Genomic DNA, 19,893 nt, shown 5'->3' on the forward strand with positions numbered 1-19,893 from the left:
GACTGATACATTGGTATTGATCTCCTAAATCCAGAGAACCTGACTCGAAGTAGTGCTCGACTTACAATAGTCCATTTAGTACTGCTCAAAATTGCAATGGCACTGAAAAAAGTGACTTATGACTATTTTTCACACATCACCCTTACAGCATCCCCATAGTCATGTGATTTACATTCGGATGCAAGATCACCTGTTCATATTTTATGATGGTTGCAATATCCTGGAGTCATATGACCCCTTTTTGCGACCTTCTCACAAGCAAAGTCAACGGGGAAGCCAGATTCACTTAACAATCATGTTACTAATTTAACAACTCCAGCGATCCACTTAACAAACGTGGCAAGAAAAGTGATAAAATGGGGCACACCCCATTTAACAAATTTCTCACTTAGCAACTTCAATTCTGAGCTCAATTGTGGTCATAAATTGAGGACCAACTGCATTATTTGTAAACCTAGGCTATCTCTATTCCTCAATGTTACAAACAATCCAACTCACTATTCACCAACATTTTGTGTTTAAGTCAACGTGCAAGATTTCACAAAATATACCTTTTTTGAGTTCCTAATTTTCTGTACTGTTTTGAAACTGTAATGGAGAATGGGGTAAATATTCATTAGAAGGACAAGAATAATTGCATTTAGTGTCATTTAGTATACCTTAATAGTTGTGCATGATTGTTTCATAAACATGTGACAACTGTTTATGTTTATTCAATTTGTATGCCGCCCTATTCCCGAGGGACTCAGGGTGAGTCCCGAGGGACTCAGTATTGGTATTATAACTAATACTGTCCATTTAATTGTTTTTATTTTCTAACCGGTTCACATAAAAGATATTTCATTTTAAATAATACCAAGTGAAAGAAGCAGATGCAAGTAGTTTGTGGAAAAATTAAGAAGGAAAGTTATACAATTTCTGCCACAAAGCTCCCACTGACATTTTTACAACTTTCATGCAGCCTGGAAGATACCAATGAATAATGCTGCATATTATTGATCCATCTTCATGATCAGATATGTATTAGCTATTGTCAGGACACAGGAATATATATATATATATATATATATATATATATATATATATATATATATATATATATATATATATATATATATATATATATATATATATATATATATATATATATATATTCATTTTGTGTACTGTCCAGAGTTGCTTTCAGTGAGATGTTTGACATTATACATTTGTTAAATAAATAAATTTCCAATTAGCATGGATTTTGAGTGCCACTACATCGCAACACATCCTCTACCTACTGGACAGCTCTTGAGCTCCTAACATTGTACGAATAGCTTTAATTATTATTAATAATAACATTTAACATATCCCACCATTTAGCTCTTTGAAAGAATAAACACCAACATTTTTTTTCTCCAATTGTAAAGTTCTATAGCTCTTCTTTCCTTTAATAATTTTATTCACTTTTTTTCCTAAAGAAAAACAACTGATTCAATGCTGGCATATGGCATATTAAGCTATCAAGATGTAATTTCATTCTGGAGAGCCCTCATACCCTCCTCAATTACTTGAATGTCACCAGCTCACACCGATAAGAATAAATCGAGCACCAATTATAATTTGCCCCTGGCAAATCAGACCCATTAATGAATTGCCAGTCCCTGTAAGGAATATAATCTAGGGATTAGAGATTGCATGCTAGATTTCTGTATATCACCCTATTGTTAAGAACACCAGAGCAATGGCAGCAGAAACTGGCCATAGTACAAAGTGAATATTAAAGCTTCAATGCTAAATGTAGAACAGGATGGCAGAGAAAAATACAAATGGGCGCAAAGAGAAAACCTGGCTATGGAACAAAAAAGTGATGAGCACAGATGGTTATAATTTGTGTTATTGAAACATTTCCAAATCATGCATTTATTCTGGATTGCTCTTGGGCCACTTTTCCACAAAATGGTTTTTTATTTTATTCAACTAAATAGTCTATCTGCATATAGTCATTTTTAAATAAAATTTGCTAAGAAACTATTTTTCTGGAAAGTTCTAATCTAACCCTAATTAGGGTTCCTGTTTATCGGCTGCTGGTATTTTTAATTCTTTTCATGTTCGTTATTGTTTTTGCTGTATTTTAATTCTGTGGGTCATGGGTCACTCCTTGAGACATATAGATACATAAATTGGATGGATAACGAAATGAATGAATAAATTAGAGGTGAGGAGGCTGCCTTAAGCAGCTGATTGTTGGTATTTGACATGGAAAGCAGCAAATTCTCATGTACCAACTCAGGCAAACAAGCTAACAATAAACAGCAGTCTAATCAAAGGCTCTCTAAGACCACTCCCACACTCTCAGGCCAAGCCACTAGAACACAGGTGTCAAACTTGCAGGATCATGTTGCCATCACATGACATATTGTGATGTTTTCCCTTTAAAGTGTGGGTGTGGCCTGTGCATGATGCCCTGCACTAGAATATAAAATGAGAGCAAACCCAAATCCTTTCCAACACTGATGTTCTTACAGGTAGTCCTCGACTTACAATTGAACCAAAATTTCTGTTGCTAAGTGAGACATTTGTTAAGTGAGACATTTGTTAAGTGAATGTTATCCCATTTTACTTTCTTGCCACAGTTGTTAAGTGAATCATTTCAGTTGTTAAGTTAGTGACACATTCAAGTGACTCTGGCTTCCTCATTGACTGGCAAAAAAGTGATCATGGGACCATGGGACACTGTGACCATCATAAATACGAGTCAGTTGCCAAGTGTCTGAATTTTGATCACATGACCATGCTGGATGCTACAACAATCATAAGTGTGAAAAAATGGTCATAAGTCACTTTTATCAATGCTGCTGTAACTTTGAATGGCCACTAAATGAACTGTCATAAATCGAGGACTAGTTTGGAGATGAAATGTCTGCAAAATAACAATGAAGCCCAGAGAACCCCAAAGTTCAACTTGTCTACAAATATTCACTTCTAACCATTCTCACGTATTTGCAAATCCACCTGAAGGAAGTGGGAAAGTGTTTAGAATGATTTTCTGTTTTGAGAGGCGAAATAACATGATCAGCCTTAATTAAGCATTATGCACTGGATCTGATTCATTCTGAGGTTGGGCAAAGAGCAAGAGAGACTTATTGTTTTATGCTTTGTGTGTGAACTTTGTAGAAGTAGCCCCAGATTGCTTTGAAACAAACAACTTTTTTTTGGCTTTCATCCAGCAAAGCAACCTTTATACTCTTAATTACTTTCTCTCTCATACCACTTGTGCATTTGGGGACAGGGTTTGTTTTTGCGTCAATGTACAAAATAAAAGCAATAAATTTAGAGCCTGGATTTTTTGGGGGGGTGGTAGTTCTTGTAGATCGCTTTGGAGAATGAGTGCATACCATTCCTTGGAATCAGAGGTGGTATTCTACTGGTTCGGACCAGTTCTCCTGAATCGGAGAACTGGGGGTGGCCCTGCCCACTTGCCCCAGGTCTATGGCATCCCATTCAGGCCCCTTTTTCACCAAAAACACATGCATGGGAAGCTATGTGCAGACGTGGCTGTGCACATGCGCACATTCATATTTGAGAACTGGTAGGGAAGGTAAGTCAATGCCACCCCTTCTTGAAATTAAGTTTTTCCCTTCTTGCATATTTTAGACAAACTGAAGTTCTTTACAAACAAGACATAAATGCATCTTTAAAAAATACACGTAACGGCATCTTTCCAGGCAGGGTTGTGCCCCTTGTACATAGAGAGCAACATAAACGGGACCAAAATACACACAGGCTTCTAGCAATGATCTATTTTTTTTATTGTGCTTCCTGGAAGATTTAAGGAATACAGGGCAAAACCCTTTCTGCTTTTAGACAAAGATGAAAATAACAGAGCCACAGAGAAAAAGAGCTCACACAATTTCATGAATTGCGCTTGGTGGATATCTCCCCCCCCTTTGTGAAATGAAATGAAAAGCCATGCAGAAATAAATCAAAAGGACATAAGTCAATTTCTAGCAGGATTTTATTCTATACTGCATAACAACAGATGTAAAAGCCCAGTGGGTAGGTGGAAGTTAAGTAATGAAAAGAAGGGTTAACCAAGGGCTTGTCCCAGCAGAACCCCTGTTGACCTATCTAGTTCTAGTTCAAAAACTAAGCTGATTTCCCGAATGGAAAACTATGAGGGAATTCAGAATTGTAAGTTAAACAGGAAATCAGGAAACATTCAGGAAAACAAAAATGGCAACCATTTCATACTGTACTATTGACCTGGAAATTGAAGGGCTGTGGCCATGAAATCCATAAGATTCAAGTTTGACTTACATGAGACAGTACCACATCCAAATAACAAACAATATAAAGGGCCGAACAGCAACTCCTTGTTATAAATTTATTGCCATTTTATTAAAAAAAACAAAAAACATCAGAAACTTAGAAAAAAATGGTTTTCATTTTCTATCTTTTGTCTGGTACTAACCAAAACATGATTTGCACAGAATCCCTGAAATGAAAGAATTTTTTTAACAAGTAATAAAAAGACAAAAGATTAAAAAAAAAAAACCACAGATATCATAGATCTCACAGGTATCAAAACGAATTTTATTATAATTCCATCTGGGGACTTTTTCTATGACCCAATCTTGTAAAATCTAGCATCATACATTGTTCTGATTTATTTTAACTATTTATGATCTTGCATAAAATTACAACACATTTTAATGAGCTCGAGGCATTCTAAGATACTACAGGTCTCACTAACCGGAAATTGTCATAATTGAATTAGAGAAAATATATTAAGTATGATGTTGTTACTGTTATTGTTGTTAATGATGTCAGCTAAATTGATCCACTGCAGGATGAAAGCTTCTTCACTGATCAAAACTATCATATTGGTAGGTAGGATTTTTTCAACCACCTAGTGTAGGGTTAAGAGAGTAGGACTAGTCAACATTTCACCCAACCAGCATCCATGTGTAAGGGAGAATTAAAAGCTGGATATCCTTGCTCTTAATCCAGTTTTTGAATCACTATACCACCTAGTCTTTTTTAAAATTTGTAATACAACTTGTATCTAAATCTCCTATTCTTATTCATATGCATGGATTGTACATTATATTACTCACTTGGATCCTTGTTAAAGCCTACTTTATGTATGAAATCTAGAGGAGTGCCAGTCTATCCTTGCTTTGAATGTGTACAAAGCCTTGCCTTCGCTTAGTCAGAGTTTCAAAACTGTACTCACCTCATCACGTGCCAGGTTTCCTTTTGAATGTCACTTTTATTCACCCCGAACTCTAGAAAATGTTTGTTGGGGTTTTGGTACAATTATATATTTTCTCTACAATGGCATGCCTGGATTTTTTTTTTAAAAGTTACATTAATGCTGAACTTAGATAATTGGTTTATGCATGAATCCATCCTACCAATAATTGGTTTTATGCACTATGCCAGAAAAGAAAGAATGGGAAATTAAATAATTAGCTGGTATTTGGAAGCATGAATCAGACAAGGTTTTGGGTTTTATTGGCCAAGAAAATTCATACGCTATTCAGATAAAGGATGGAAATATTTAAAGAAACACTGCTGTTTTTGCCAGCACCTATTAAAATTCATAATGAATTTGACTTTAAAAGGAGGCTGTTTAATCAGTTTTGTAGAGAAAAACCATTCCTTCTGATGAATGCAGAGAGAGTGCCATCTGCAGGACTAAAACTGCTAATTACAATTACTATAATTATATAGTTTTAAGAAAAGGTGTATTTCCTCTTCCTTAATTTCCTTTGCATGTATTACCTCCCTTAATAAAGAAATATATATCTCATTTGAGTAACAAAATGTGCTACTTTACAATCCCATAGGATTATACCAAAATTATGCAAGCACTTAAGCCCTGTGTGCTGCTATCAATGCTGAGTCCAGTTACCTGTTGCAATTTTGGAATTAAACAATGAGAAGAGACCAGTCAAGATGCAAGAAAACCAAAAGACAGACTAATGGAGAAATCAGGTGATCAAAATGAAAAAGGAATCCATGAAATACAATACATGAAAGTTAATAAAAATCTCAGCTAAACCAGAAGTTCTTTACATTTCTCTGCTTGGGATGATCCAATGCCCCAAATTAGATAAAACCCAGAAGAGTTTTTGCTGATGTATTTTACCAGATGTAGGATATGACAAACATGGAAAAGCTACTGTATTTGCAATAAAGGGTCACACTGTTTTAAGTCACATGATGACCTGCAGGAGATGGGGCAATGAGGATTTCCCCTTTGGGTTTGATTGGGGAGGATTACTTTAAGAATCTTAACAAACCTACCTTGTTTTTCTACGTTACGGGACCAATAAAGCAACAAATTTTATTTATATTCAGGAATACTGCTAGAAGACTCTTTCAAGAAGGTATAGAGAAATTTAAATATGCAACATTCAAAACAAGAATTGGTGGTCTGAGTTTGGAATATTGATTATTCCAGTATTTGTAAACAATATTCACTCCAAGAGTTTTTTTAAAATTCTTGGAGTAAACAATATTTACTAAAAGAATACAAAATACTTGAACAATAATAGTGGCTATGATAATTATTCTTTATTAATTCATAACAATGAGAGACAAAAAGTACTTTTGAATCAGAATGGCGGGAGCACCTTTCCCAAACCATGCTTGTGCTTATACTGTTTTTCTATATTTCTGTCCCTAATTTAACTTTGAAAAGAAGGGTGAGATATAGTTTGATCTAGAAAAGCATAAGGTAAAAATGATATGAATATCTTCATCAAGCTGGTGAAGGAGAATTTCTTTTTAATTGTCCAAATAAAACAGGTTCAACACATATTCCTTCAAAGAAATCCTAAATTTGGCTCCTCTATTTTATCTCTGACTATGACACCCACCCTCTTTCTGGCTAGTATACAATATCTGGGTGTTGGATTTGGGGTAGAAAATGTACATTGTGAGGAGCTTCCAGCTCTTCGCTGTTCATTAAAGCAGACTGACTATTTATTTAGTCAATAAATTAAATTTATATGCCATCCATCCTGCTATCCTTTTGCAAGATACTTTCTGTACTACTCTGAAAAAGAAGCCGTTGAAAGGGTTAAAGGGCAGTACTGCAGGCAAATTCAGACCACAGCCTGGAGTACCAATCTGACAGGGCTCAAGATTGACTCAGCCTTCCACCCTTCAGAAGTGGGTAAAATGAGGACCCAGATTGTTGGGGACAAGAGGCTGACTCTGGTAAACCATTCAGAGAGGGCTGTAAAGCACTATGAAGCGGTATATAAGTCTAAGTGCTATTGCTATTACTGTCTATGGAGATTCTCAGTCATCCAGATCATGGATGTCCCAAAGGTGCTTTTTCAAGAGGCAACTGGACTTTCTGGTTTTTCTTTGAAGACGTTTTGCTTCTCATCCAAGAAGCTTCTCTAGCTCTGGCTCCACACCATCTATTCAGAGCTGAAGAAGCTTCTTGGATGAGAAGCGAAACGTCTTCAAAGAAAACCCAAAAAGTCCGGTTTCCTCTTGAAAAAGCACCTTTGGGATATTGCTGTTACTATTAACTTCAGCAAGGTATCTTATATTAGCCACTTATTTTCTAGGCTTGTGCAGAAGGAAACCATGCAAAAGAGGTGTTTTCTCTTAGTTAAGACCACTTCCTATTAATCATATTCAATAATGGAGGTTTTGTTTTGTTTTTGGTGCCTTTCAGTCACCTCAGACTCCTAGCAAGTGCCTGGACATGTCCCTGCAGTTTTCTTGGTTAAGATTCTAAACGGTGTTTTGCCCTGGTGTCCTTCCTCAGACTGAGAGTGAGTAATTTTAGGCTTTGCGCTAAGGCGAAGCTAGAACTTACAGCCTCCCAGTTTCTAGCCTGGTGCTTTCTCTACTACACCAAACTGGCTCCTCATTCAAAGTATGAATAGTCTTATCAGACACCATTTGCCATCCCATTCATTTAGATACAATCCTATATTACCACTGGCTGTGCTACTAAGCAGGAACATCCTTGTCTTGTCAGGATGCTCAGCAGTAAATAGAGTTAAATGTTTTTTTGGGCAGACAATAGCAGTGCGAATGAGAGAAGCTTAAGTAATTAAAAAATAACTCTGAAAAATTCAATATGCATGTTTATGGGAAGAGTCAATAAAGGAGAATTGTACTTCCATATACTTTGGGCTGTAAATGCCAAGAAGAACTTAATTAATTATGGTAGTAAAACAGAAACTATAAACAAGAGCGTTAGGAAGAAATGAAGAGAGGAGGCGGCATCTTTTAGTTTTCAGGATAAAACAAAAGACTTTTTAATTATGATAATGGTATAATGGTACCTGTAACAATGGGGTGATGTCTAAGATTACTGGAGCTACAGTTTAATTGTATATGAAAGAGATCATACTGGGAAAGACTAAGCTATGAGATATTAAGTAATCAGAATAACAGAGTTGGAAGGGACTCTATCCACTGCTTCTTGTCCTACCTTCTGGTGCTTTGGAAAACAGGTTGACACTCTGTTCTTTGTGACAGCCCCTTAGATATTGGAATACTGCTATCATGTTACTCCTATACCTTAATCATACCTAAGGTTATGTTTGCCCTGGGCAAAGGACAGTAATATATTAAGAAATACTACACTGGAGAACAACTGTCATTGCCACATAAAGAGAAATTAGAAATTTTGGTGAATACATTGAAACCCTATCTTATCTGCATCTAGTAGCTAAAAATCAAAATTGTAAAATAGATAGATAGATGATCAGTGGTGGATTCTTACTGGTTCAGTCTGGTTCAGAACTGGTAGCGATCCGGTCTGCCACGCCCCCAAACCGGTTCCCCGGTCATCGCTGTCAACATTTTTTTTTAGTTCGGTGCATGCACAGAACAATTTTAATTGAACTTTGCATACTTGTGCAGTGCACACCCAGCATGTGCACGAAGCGCATGCATGAGCAAACTGGCAGTAAAGCCGGCCGGAACCCACCCCTGTAGATGATAGATGGATGGATGGATGGATGGATGGATGGATGGATGTTTCATACTTCTTAATCACCCATTTCTGTCATGCTTTTTGATCGAAAATGCAGAAGTGTAAAAATGGCTTGTCATATTTATCAGAAGAGCTATGGTATTTTCATCCCATCTAGAAATCATCAGTGTTCGTGGTTAAATGTCATAAATACAAATATCTAGTTAAAAAGGAAAAAAAATCTGCATTTCTCTTATATTTGAGAGACCGCCTCCTGCCGATTACCTCCCTTCGACCGATTAGATCGCACAGATTAGGCCTCCTCCGAGTTCCATCCGCCAGTCAGTGCCGACTGGCGACTACGCGGAGGAGAGCCTTCTCAGTAGCAGCTCCGACGCTTTGGAACGACCTCCCCGTGGAGATTCGCACCCTCACCACCGTCCAGACCTTCCGCACAGCCCTTAGGATCTGGCTATCCCGTCAGGCCTGGGGATAAGGTTCTGATTCGCCCCACCCGAATGTTGAATGAAAGTTGCGTTTTATTGTTTTATTTTTATTTATGCACTGTCTTATGTTTTTTGTGTTGCACCCCCCTTCCCATGTATTGTAAGCCGCCCTGAGTCCCCTCAGGGAAAAGGGCGGCTTATAAATCATAAATAAATAAATATTTCTGATATGAATTAGTCATGTATTAAACATGACAAAGCAAGATTCTTGGACTTAGTCTATGACAGTTCTAAAGAAATATAGGCATCACTGCTTACATAATCTCTCTTTTGCTCCGCTGTTCCATTTCCAGAAAATATTTGTTGAGCCGGAAAGGCAAATAAAGGGGGAGGAAGAAATGAAGAATTAGGTCCAAAATTAGCTCCAAAGTGCCTGAATAGCAATGCAATAAAAAGTTAATTCCTTTAAATAAACAGGTATATCCTTCTCTCAGACATTGATCTGAAACTTAAATATAGTTATGGCATCTTTTAATTCTGAGCCTAAAGAGAAAAATATGGTAGACTCCTACTCTGTAGTTGGGAAGTCTGCTGGCTGTTAGCCAATTATGAGTGCTAAACAGGGGTGGTTTGCTACCAGCATTATTGCCGATTCGGCGCACAATTTGCACCTATAAAGGTCTGCACATGTGCACAATGTTAGAAGAGGGAAAAAACATTAAATTTTTGCAATGAAGATTGTTCTGCACATGTACAAAACTGAAAATCAAGATGGTGCTGCCGACGATAGAACCAGTTTGGGGGTGTGGCAGGCCGAGTTACTACCTACTCAGCCGAACCAGTTCGAACCAGTAGGAACTCCCCTCTGGTGCTAAGTCAAACCCAGTATAGATGATTGTTGATGCTGATAGCAAGATTTTGGATCCTCACTGTGGCAGAGTAGCAGGCCCTGAAACATACTGATTGCTAAAGAGAACCAGGAATTGGAGCTACATGATTCCACAAAAGGAAAAAGTAACTATTATCCTAAGAAGACAAAGCCTGGAACTCTGGCCATATAAGAATGTTCTCCAGGCTTTGCTGAAATCAACTTTCTTGCTTTTTGATCTTCTTTTCTGCATCTTTGGTTCCACGTTCCTCTTGTTCCTTGCCTTCTGGATAGAACTTGGTCTTGAACCAGTTTCCCTCACCAGCACTAAATCTGTTATCTGTTTTTCAGAGAACTGTGTTTTCCAGCTTTGCAACTATATCCAGCCCATATTCATTGTTATCTTAGCAAAAACTGCTTACTGCAATAAACAGATTTCTCTTGGATTTATGACTCCTTGGAAGAGTTTATCTCTCCTTAGCTATAATGAGTAATTTACAACAAGGCAATTAAAGACCAGGGACTTATAAATTGCCTCTCTGCCTGCTTGTTTTCAGTCAAAGCTTTGCATAGGACACACAGAGTGAACGCTAAGTTGACAACAATGAGATATGAAGTTTCCTCCTCCTCCTCTCACCTTGTTCAGCCAAAATAAAAATTTTCAATAAAATAATTCTGCATTTGCTACATGGACAATGGGAAAATTAGACAATTTGGAACTGATGTAGAGTAATTTGTAAAAAACACATTGGCTCCTTTATCAAGCAGTCCTGTCCTGTTAAGGATGGGAATGGACCTGCTTTAGATCACTGAAGGCTAGTTAATATTCCAGATTCTTCTTTGGCCAGACAGTGCTTGCAGAACCACTCAGAAGCAGGACATTGGGTCCAGTCCTGTTTACAGTATTTTGACATGTATTCCTTAACTGTGGAAAAAGTATATTCCAGGTATATTTAAACATAAATGTAAGAACAATCTATGTCAGCAATTTTAAGGACAAGAACATAATCTTTAATATAGTGTTGCCCCAATGTTTCTGGCTGAGTATATAGTAGATCATCTGTTTGTCTTTAGGACTTAGTATATCTAGAGAAGTCCACTCTGTGTATTCAACGTATTTGGATGAAAGATATAAGGGAGTAAGAACAGCTAAGTATTGGGTGCAAAGGGGGGGGGATAATTTAAATTGGATTTTTTTTATTTAAATCAGATTTTTTTCTTTTATCAAATTTATTCTAAAAAAATGCTTTTGGAGTAAAAATCTATCTAAAGATAGTTTTCTACTTAAGATACATTAATAATTTAGTTTATTCAGCGTGAAACGGAGTTTAATTATCTAGCATGAGGCTGTATATTCTGCAATAATGGGACTGTGCATGAGTCAACAGTGGATCAGAGGAGGAGTAGCTGTGGGGCAGAGATGACAGTTACTCTTTAAAAACCATGTTTTGTTAAAAACCATTATGTTCTGATCTGAAAACTATACAAAGCACTCATAACCTGCTTTACTTATCCTTTACTGATCCAGTGATCTTAGAGTTCTGACAGCAAAATGATTTGCTTCTTGCTGGCAGAAACAGGTCCATAACTAACATAGCAAATAGTGATATGTGCAGTCACCCCAAAGAATCATAGAATAGGAACAATGGCAGTCAGCTGTGCAGGCAATTTTTTTAAAGCACAGTATTGTTATATTGATTTATATTTTATCTGCTGCTGGTACCGTAGTTAAATGTGAAGTATCTTGTGTGTAGCTGCACAATCTTTCTGCTCATATTTTTGATAAGTATGTGATGTTTGCTAAAACCATACATCTGCAATAAAGTCACTTACTTACAATTGGATATCTGAGAAATAGTCATATTAAGACCCTTTTCGAGAAAAGCAATCAAGGAACTAAGAATGGGAAAGAGTTAATGCAAAGACCAGGCACATTCCTTTTTTAATATTTTGCTTATGGCACGAAATGATACAAAGGATGCGAATCCTGTATTTTTGTGAAATGTTTCCAATGGGAGTAAATATTTCCCAAATCAATAAAAAGATAAGTTTTAACAATTTTGGGCCAAAGGGAAAAATGTGCCCCTAGATAGCTATATATACACATATATTTTGTGTGTGTGTGTGTGTGTGTGTATTTGTGTTGCAACACAAATGTAACAAAGGCAACAGTAAAAATAATGGCTTTCTGTCGTGGTGGTCTCTTGTGACAAGCCGATAGACAGAGAAAGGAAGCAGTTGCTTCCTCCCATATTTGGGCATACCAGGGGTTGTGACACAATACATACCTATTTCCCTGGCCTAGTTGATAAAGGAAGAGATCCTGTGGCTACTATAACTACCTGATATGTAATACAGTCCAGGTTCGATTCCCAGTAAGGGTATGGCTAGCTGATGAGAGCTAAATAGCTTGAAATAGATCTATACTAGTCTCCCTTTATTTATTTATCAGCCCAAAGCAACATTTATATATGTGTGTGTGTGTGTGTGTGTGTGTGTGTGTGTTTTCTGAGGTTTTCGCGGGTGTTAGTATATAGGTCTCTAGCTATTCGGGTTTTGTATTTCATGTAAGGATAGGAGGGGTTTAAAGAGGCTAATTGTGCATTTGCAGTCTGGCTTCTGGTCCTTGGTCGTGCTTCCTCATCAGGAGCAATGTGAGATCTCGGCTGTTTCTTCCTTTTAACTGCCAGTGGGGGTTTGAACTGATTGAGTGGGGGCTTGGCTGTGTCCTGATTGGGTGGAAGTGTGTCCTGATTGGGTGGAGGTGTGTTCTGATTGTTTGGGGGTTTGTATTTCATGTAAGGATAGGAGGGGTTTAAAGAGGCTAATTGTGCATTTGCAGTCTGGCTTCTGGTCCTTGATCGTGCTTCCTCATCAGTTTGTGTTTTTGTCTGTTTTCTTTGTGGATGTTTGGTGGTGATATTCTGTGTGGCTCTTGTGAGTGTGGGCCTGGTGTCATTCATCATGTTCATGACTCGTTTATCAATAAGGGCAGGCTTCCAAATGGCTGGAAGGCAGGAGGTATCGTCCCGCCTGTTCATGCTGTGTGGGCGTTTTTCTATTTCAGTTGCTTCTCTGATTGTTCGGTTGTTGAAATGTTCAGCCTTGGCGATAGTTCTAGTCTTATTAAAATCAATTTTATGTCCTGTGGCTTTAAGGTGTTGGACCAGGGAAGAAGTTGGTTCCTCTTTTCTGATTGCGTTTTTGTGTTCTTCAATGCGTGCACTTATTCTTCTGTTGGTTTGTCCGATGTATGTGGTGGGGCAGGTGGTGCATGGGATTTCATATACTCCTTGATTTTCTAACTCAATTTTGTCTTTGGGGTTTCTTAGGATGGTGGATATTTTTCGGCCTGTGCAGAATGCTGTCTTGATGTTGTGTTTGCGGAGGATTTTGCTGATTCTATCTGTGGTGCCTACAGGAAATCTAATGGCTCCCTAGGACACACCATCTACCAGAAGAAAACACACACTAACCGCTACCTGCACGCACTCTCACACCATCACCCAGTCCAGATCAACTCCGTAGCCAAGACACTCATCTCTAGAACAAAACGCCTAGCTGATGAACAACACCTAAAAACTGAACTACACACTCTCACTAACGTACTGACATCCAATGGATTCCAAAGAAATAAGATCACCAACCTAATCCAAAAAGAAACCCCCACTAAAATCCAGGACAGAGAACAAGAAAACGGAAAAGCCCTCCTCCCATACATAAAAGGCACCACAGACAGAATCAGCAAAATCCCCCGCAAACACAACATCAAGACAGCATTCTGCACAGACTGAAATTTTGATCTGTTTAGTTCAGTTCAAAATGGCCATAGCATTCAGAAAACTGTTCAGGGTTGAAATGGCACTTTCATATACTGCAAGCAAACATACTATAGAGCTTGATATCATCAGGAAATTATCTCACTCTCTAAAATTTTTATGGCAATCAGTTTGGTATAAAGGTTAAGGCTAGAAGACTGACGTTTAGTCTCGCCCTAGGCACAAAACCAGTTGGGTGACCCTGGGCCCAGGAGGCAATAGCAACTCACTTCTGAAATCTTGCCATGAAAACTATAAGGACATGTCCAGGTCAGTGGTGGGCTTCCATATTTTTACTACCAGTTCGCTAGTGCATGTGCGCAACACTTCTGTGCATGTGCAGAAGTGTTCGTGTGGGTGGGTGGAGCCTCCTACCGCCACCACTACCAGTTTGCCTGATCCGGGCCAAACAGGCAGAAACCCACCTCTGGTCCAGGTATTTGCCAAAAGTCAAGGCTAACTCAAAGGCCTCAAATAAAAAGATAAAAAAATGATAGTTTTAAATTGCGAATTAAATACTGTATGTGTTAAATAATATACATTATTCCTTATACTGATCTCTTTCAAATTCCATTACACTCCTTAGCTGTTACTAGTCTAGCTTAGTCTCTGTAATTGATTCCATGTGTGATGAAAAGAGAAAGAAATAGCTGATTAGAGAGCCATTACCAAACAGTGCCAAAACTATATACTTTTCTTTGCTGAAAAGTCTTGGATATTCTTGGCAAGATTGACGTGAAAGTATTTTCACAATCACCATATACATGATTTATTCAATACAGAACTCAGGGTGAAAAAAGGTTGAGATTATGTTATCCTTGAACACTGAAACTTCTTCTTCGTCATGTCTCAAGAGTGCAAAATTAAATTATCCTGGTCCCTATAGGCCATTTTCTAGATCTACAGAATCTGGGAAGCTAATGGATTTCAGTCCTCAGATCTCCACATCCTATTTATTTCATACGCTTCATAAGGACCCCCCCCCCACAGCAGACCACAATGTTCCCAAGCCTGAAATAAAACACACTGCAGCACTACAAAGATATCTTCAATTATGGTAACATACACAGAATTTTCACATATTTACCTGTGCTACTTCTTCAAAATCATCATGCCTTTTCTGAAGAGCTCGTGCTCTGTGAAGAGACTTCCCCACTCCAGTGTGTTTACTAAGAAAGGCCTCCCCATGGTTTTCAATCCAGTCCAGGACCTGAACAACAAAGACAGAGGAGAAGGAGGAGAATCCATTATTAATTTTATTATTCTTGGCTGTTCAGCACACAACAATTTACCCTGGACACAACTTAAAAACTGCACTGTTTCATAATGGATTGACATTTGAAAAAATGTGTACATTCTTCACTCTTCATCGGTTCATACATTCAAATCCAAAATATTTTTTCATTGTTCATTGATTAAGTATCATCACTGAAATCTAGCCATCTGTTCACTTCTAGATAACCAGTCCAGACTTTAAAAGAAAAAAGGAACTTGCACTATTTTTACTAGAACTTAAAAAAAACAAAATAGCAATAAATAAATTAATGAACACTCTTGCCCTATTTTCCTGTGTAAATTCAGCTCAAGTCTTAGATATCCATTTATTTAGCTCACATGGGCAGAAACATGTATTCCAATAGCAAAACAGCTCAGCTCAGAACTGGAAGAACAGTAGAAATGTAAGTTGTGTAACTGGGTGTGTGTTACTTGAACAGTGCTATGGTTTACAATATTATGTAACATTATAATACATTTGCTTTTCAAATAATATCAGAACTCAATGTACTCCAGTGTTTAGAGAATAAGAAATAAAGTGGCAAATCTATTACCAAACTTTCAAAACTGTAAAATCATTTTACATCTAAAATATTTCTTATATTCACATTTTTAAAAGAGTTAATACAACATGCCATAAATGCAAATGATACAAAACAAAATGAGCATATGATGCTGTATCAGAAAAGTACAGTATTCTATATTGACAATTATTCCCAAGAAATATTCCCAAGAGCTGAGTGGGTCCATATGGAGGTGCTCAGAAATGTGCTCGCCTGTGCTTTGAGGTGGGCATGAGTCAAGAGCCTGGCGGTTGGTGGGTGCCTACTGACAATATCAATGTCCATGCCTGAGCTACTGTACTTCATCACTGTAGCAGTGAATAGCAGTGTGGGTAAGATTTCAATATTTATCGAATAATATCTCCTAATTACCAATATTAAAATAAATCCATGCAGCTTTTTTCAAGCAAAATACTTTGAGGATATTTAGAGAAAGGCAGGAGGCTATAGATATGTTTCATCAAACAAATTTATTTTAAAACTTTAAAAAACCTGTTACGTTTGTTTAAACTATTATAATGCTATGTGTCCCTGTGTCAATATGGTACTAGAACATATAAAGATATAATAGTTAACAATGCTTTGGATCCCCTACATCTTTGTTATATTTTAGAAAAGCAAACATTGTAAAAGAAAACACTGTCACATTTGAGAGACAGTGAACTGCTATGAAATGTGAGGTTACTGTTATCTATCTTAGAGCCAGTATTTGAACATGGATTTCAACAGTAAGGATGATTTGATGATTTCTGACTAGTTCTGTTGTCATTCTATTGACATATCACTTACCATCCTACCTGTCATTGGGGAGTCCTTTTGCCTTGCATTATGTGAAAATTGGGAGACATATTTCTTGAAAGGGATAAAAACTATTCAATAAGGTTAGAGAGCAATTATCTAAAAATGGGCTCCAGAATAAGTCCGAAAGCTTAGAAGACAAAACCCGGTGAACAACCAAGATTGGATCCTGCAACAATATCCTGGGACATGTGTATTTCTCTTCATTTATGACTGTTCAATAAATTCACATACTCACAAAGAGGAAACCATTATTTCTTGTTTATGTCATGCATTCAGTTTTAAATTTGAAGAAGGAAGATAAGCAACCTAAGTTTCTGTCTGAAAATTTCATCTAGATCAGGGCTGTCAAATTCCCAGCCCATGAGCTGAATGCATCATGCATTGGCCATGCCTACGCCCAGTTTAGCAAAAGAGGGAAAAGTCCTGATATGTCATGTGATGCTGCCGTGATGACATGTTTGACACTCCTGATCTAGATCCTGAGGCAAAGCCAGAAGTCATTCAAAGTTTAAAACTCTTCAGGCTCTTATCATCTAGTGCCTATTGTGCCATTTACTTCTACCCTGTCAAGAAATGCACCAAGCAGGTACGGATAATCTATTTCCATATACAGGTAAGCTGCCTGGCTTAAAGAAAAGAACTCTTACAAAGCCTTTTGAAGGAAAATGCTTCCTTCGGAGCTATCCTTGGTACTGCAGCTATTTGTTGTATTTGGAGACTAGGATACACAAAGACAATGTTCCTAAGAAAATTGCACACTACTTGGTGTACTGTACTTTGAGTGAAAGACACATCCCACATATCTGTTGTTATAAAATACATTTATAACCAAAATATGATTTTCTACTAAATTCATATTTTGGGTTTCAAAGGAAGAGAATATCTGTAGCTCAGAATTGAACTAAATGCTTGATGAGTTCTTGCTGAACTGAGTTGAACTGTGGATTGAACTGAGTTAACAGAATGTAAGTGTAAGATCTTACTTTTCTCTATTGAATTTCATTTTGTTGGATAGCACCCAGTATTCAAGTCTGTCAAGATCCATCTGGATCTTAAGCTTATCATCTGGGATATTGGTTATTCCTGCTAGTTTAGTGTCATCTGTAAATTCCCTTCTATTCCCTCATCTAAATGGTTTATGAAGATATTGAAGAGTACTGGGTCTAAAACAGAATTCTGGGGCACCTCACTGCTTCTTCCTTCCATATAGATGTAGTTACATTGAGGACTACACATTGAGTGCGATTTGTCCGCCAATTAAAAATTCATCTGGTGATGATGCTGTTTATCCCACATTTTTCTAGCTTACTACGAAGTAGTTTGTGGTCTACTTTGTCAAATGTTTTACTGAAATCCAAGTATACTATTTTTTTTATTTGAGGGGGGAGTTTTATTAGAGAGCCTTAAAATTTAGTTGAAACCTAATTTTATTTGGGGATGGTGTTCTGTTATTCCAGGACTTCTGAGAAGCCATCCACCCAATGAGATTATCCTGCCCTGTTAGTTCCACCAGAAAAGGCCTACTTCGGATCCCTTCAGCCAAAGAATTTTGGTAGGTGGGTCCTAAAGAAGAGGCTTTTCTGCTGTGTCCCCTCCCTCTGGAATATTCTTTTGCTGGCAGCTAATATATGATTTGTTGTGAGGAATGAATCGTATTGAAGGAAGTGTGTAAGAGGTATTTCTGCCTACTTTATATCAGTAAAAACATAACGCTAAGTTAAAGGCAGCAAGAACGGATTTCTGAAAAGCATGTGTGGATCAAGAATGAATGACTGCTGAATGGATGTGGATAAAACAAATGGTGAGGTATAGTGATTGCTCTTCCTATAAACTGGAATCAGTTATAGGATTCAAATGGTGAGGTATAGTGATTGCTCTTCCTATTAACTGGAATCAGTTATAGGATTCACTTTGTGTCAGTCTGGATTTAGTTAGAATTCTTTATCTTCTTTTTATCCCAGTCTTTAGTTCCTTTTGCCCATTTCCTCTCTCTTCTTCAATTTATATAACAATGCTTACTCTAAAAAAGGAATAGAAGATGGATATATTTGATGTGTACAACAGTCACATTGTGCGTGTCTGATATTAGTGGAAAACAAAATTAAAATTTCATAATATTTACATGCATCTTTTTCTCTTTTAGGCACTGGCAGAATTAGCCAGATAATAGAATAGCTGGTATTTTTTGTCAAACTTTAACTTCCTTAACACGGCTACTATCAGATGTTTTGCATTTTTAAAAGGGTATCACTGGTACACATGAACATCACTAGGCCTTGTCTTTATAATAGAAGAATAAACTAATCCAACTGGAAATAAATTAATTATGTCAGGGGAACCAACTGACTGTGATTGAGGCAGTTAAAAACAATTATGTGTTGGTCCACAGGTTTCTTGTCCATTCCAGCAGAAATGATTAGCTTACCAATACTGCATCTCTCCCTTACAAACCCTTTCATAACCAGCCAAGCAATCCAACTGATCGCAGTAGTTCTTCCCTAGGGATTCCCGAGAAAAACATTCATGCTAATCCATATCATCATTCTGCTGCCATATCATGGTGGGTTCTCTCTCTCTCCCCCCCCTCTCTCTCATCCTTTACTTTACTTCTAAGAACAAGCTTCAGGCTGGCTCTTCTTTGTCTGCCACAATGATCCTGGGAAATTTAATCTATTTCTGAGATGTATCATAAATCTGCTTAGATTTTCCAGACAAGGTTGAATTTACCATTTCTCCCTTTATTACTTCACTTTGTTTATATGGACGCTACGAATAGCGTTCAGGCCTTCTTCCTTCAGGATTCATCTCCTATGGAATCATTCTGTAAGATTTCTTTGATTTGCCTTTTTTCCATGCCCCTCCCCCCTTTTAATCTATGTATTTATTTCTTTAATTTGTATAGCCGCCCATCCTGAATCTGTAATGGGCAAAGAGCAACCATAAAAACAATTAATATTAAAATATATTATACTGTATTTGTACATGTTTTGTTAATAAACTTAAATTACACTGTCACCAGTGATATAGTGAAGTTAATATTTGTGTCTTTTCCTCATTCCTTATTAAAAATGAAAAAGTAAAAATTTCATCACTGTGCCATGTGTGAAACATAGCCTCATTGAATTAAAAGGTAAAAACTAAAATCAGTGAGTACTTCCAGAGTTTTTGCCATGAAAAAGGTGAT

At 37.3% G+C, this 19,893-nt stretch overlaps 1 protein-coding gene across 1 annotated transcript in view; it reads right to left on the reverse strand.

Moving 5' to 3' along the window:
* The window catches only part of KALRN (kalirin RhoGEF kinase), a gene marked incomplete at its 5' end in the record, with an annotated part of 302,460 nt that overhangs the window by 195,250 nt on the left and 87,317 nt on the right, over positions 1-19,893 (reverse strand). The window contains 1 exon segment of the mRNA XM_032209049.1: positions 15,158-15,280. Coding sequence (XP_032064940.1) covers positions 15,158-15,280 — 123 coding nt within the window.

This window comes from Thamnophis elegans, chromosome 1 (assembly GCF_009769535.1).
Source record: "Thamnophis elegans isolate rThaEle1 chromosome 1, rThaEle1.pri, whole genome shotgun sequence".
In the NCBI taxonomy this organism is placed as follows: domain Eukaryota; kingdom Metazoa; phylum Chordata; class Lepidosauria; order Squamata; family Colubridae; genus Thamnophis; species Thamnophis elegans.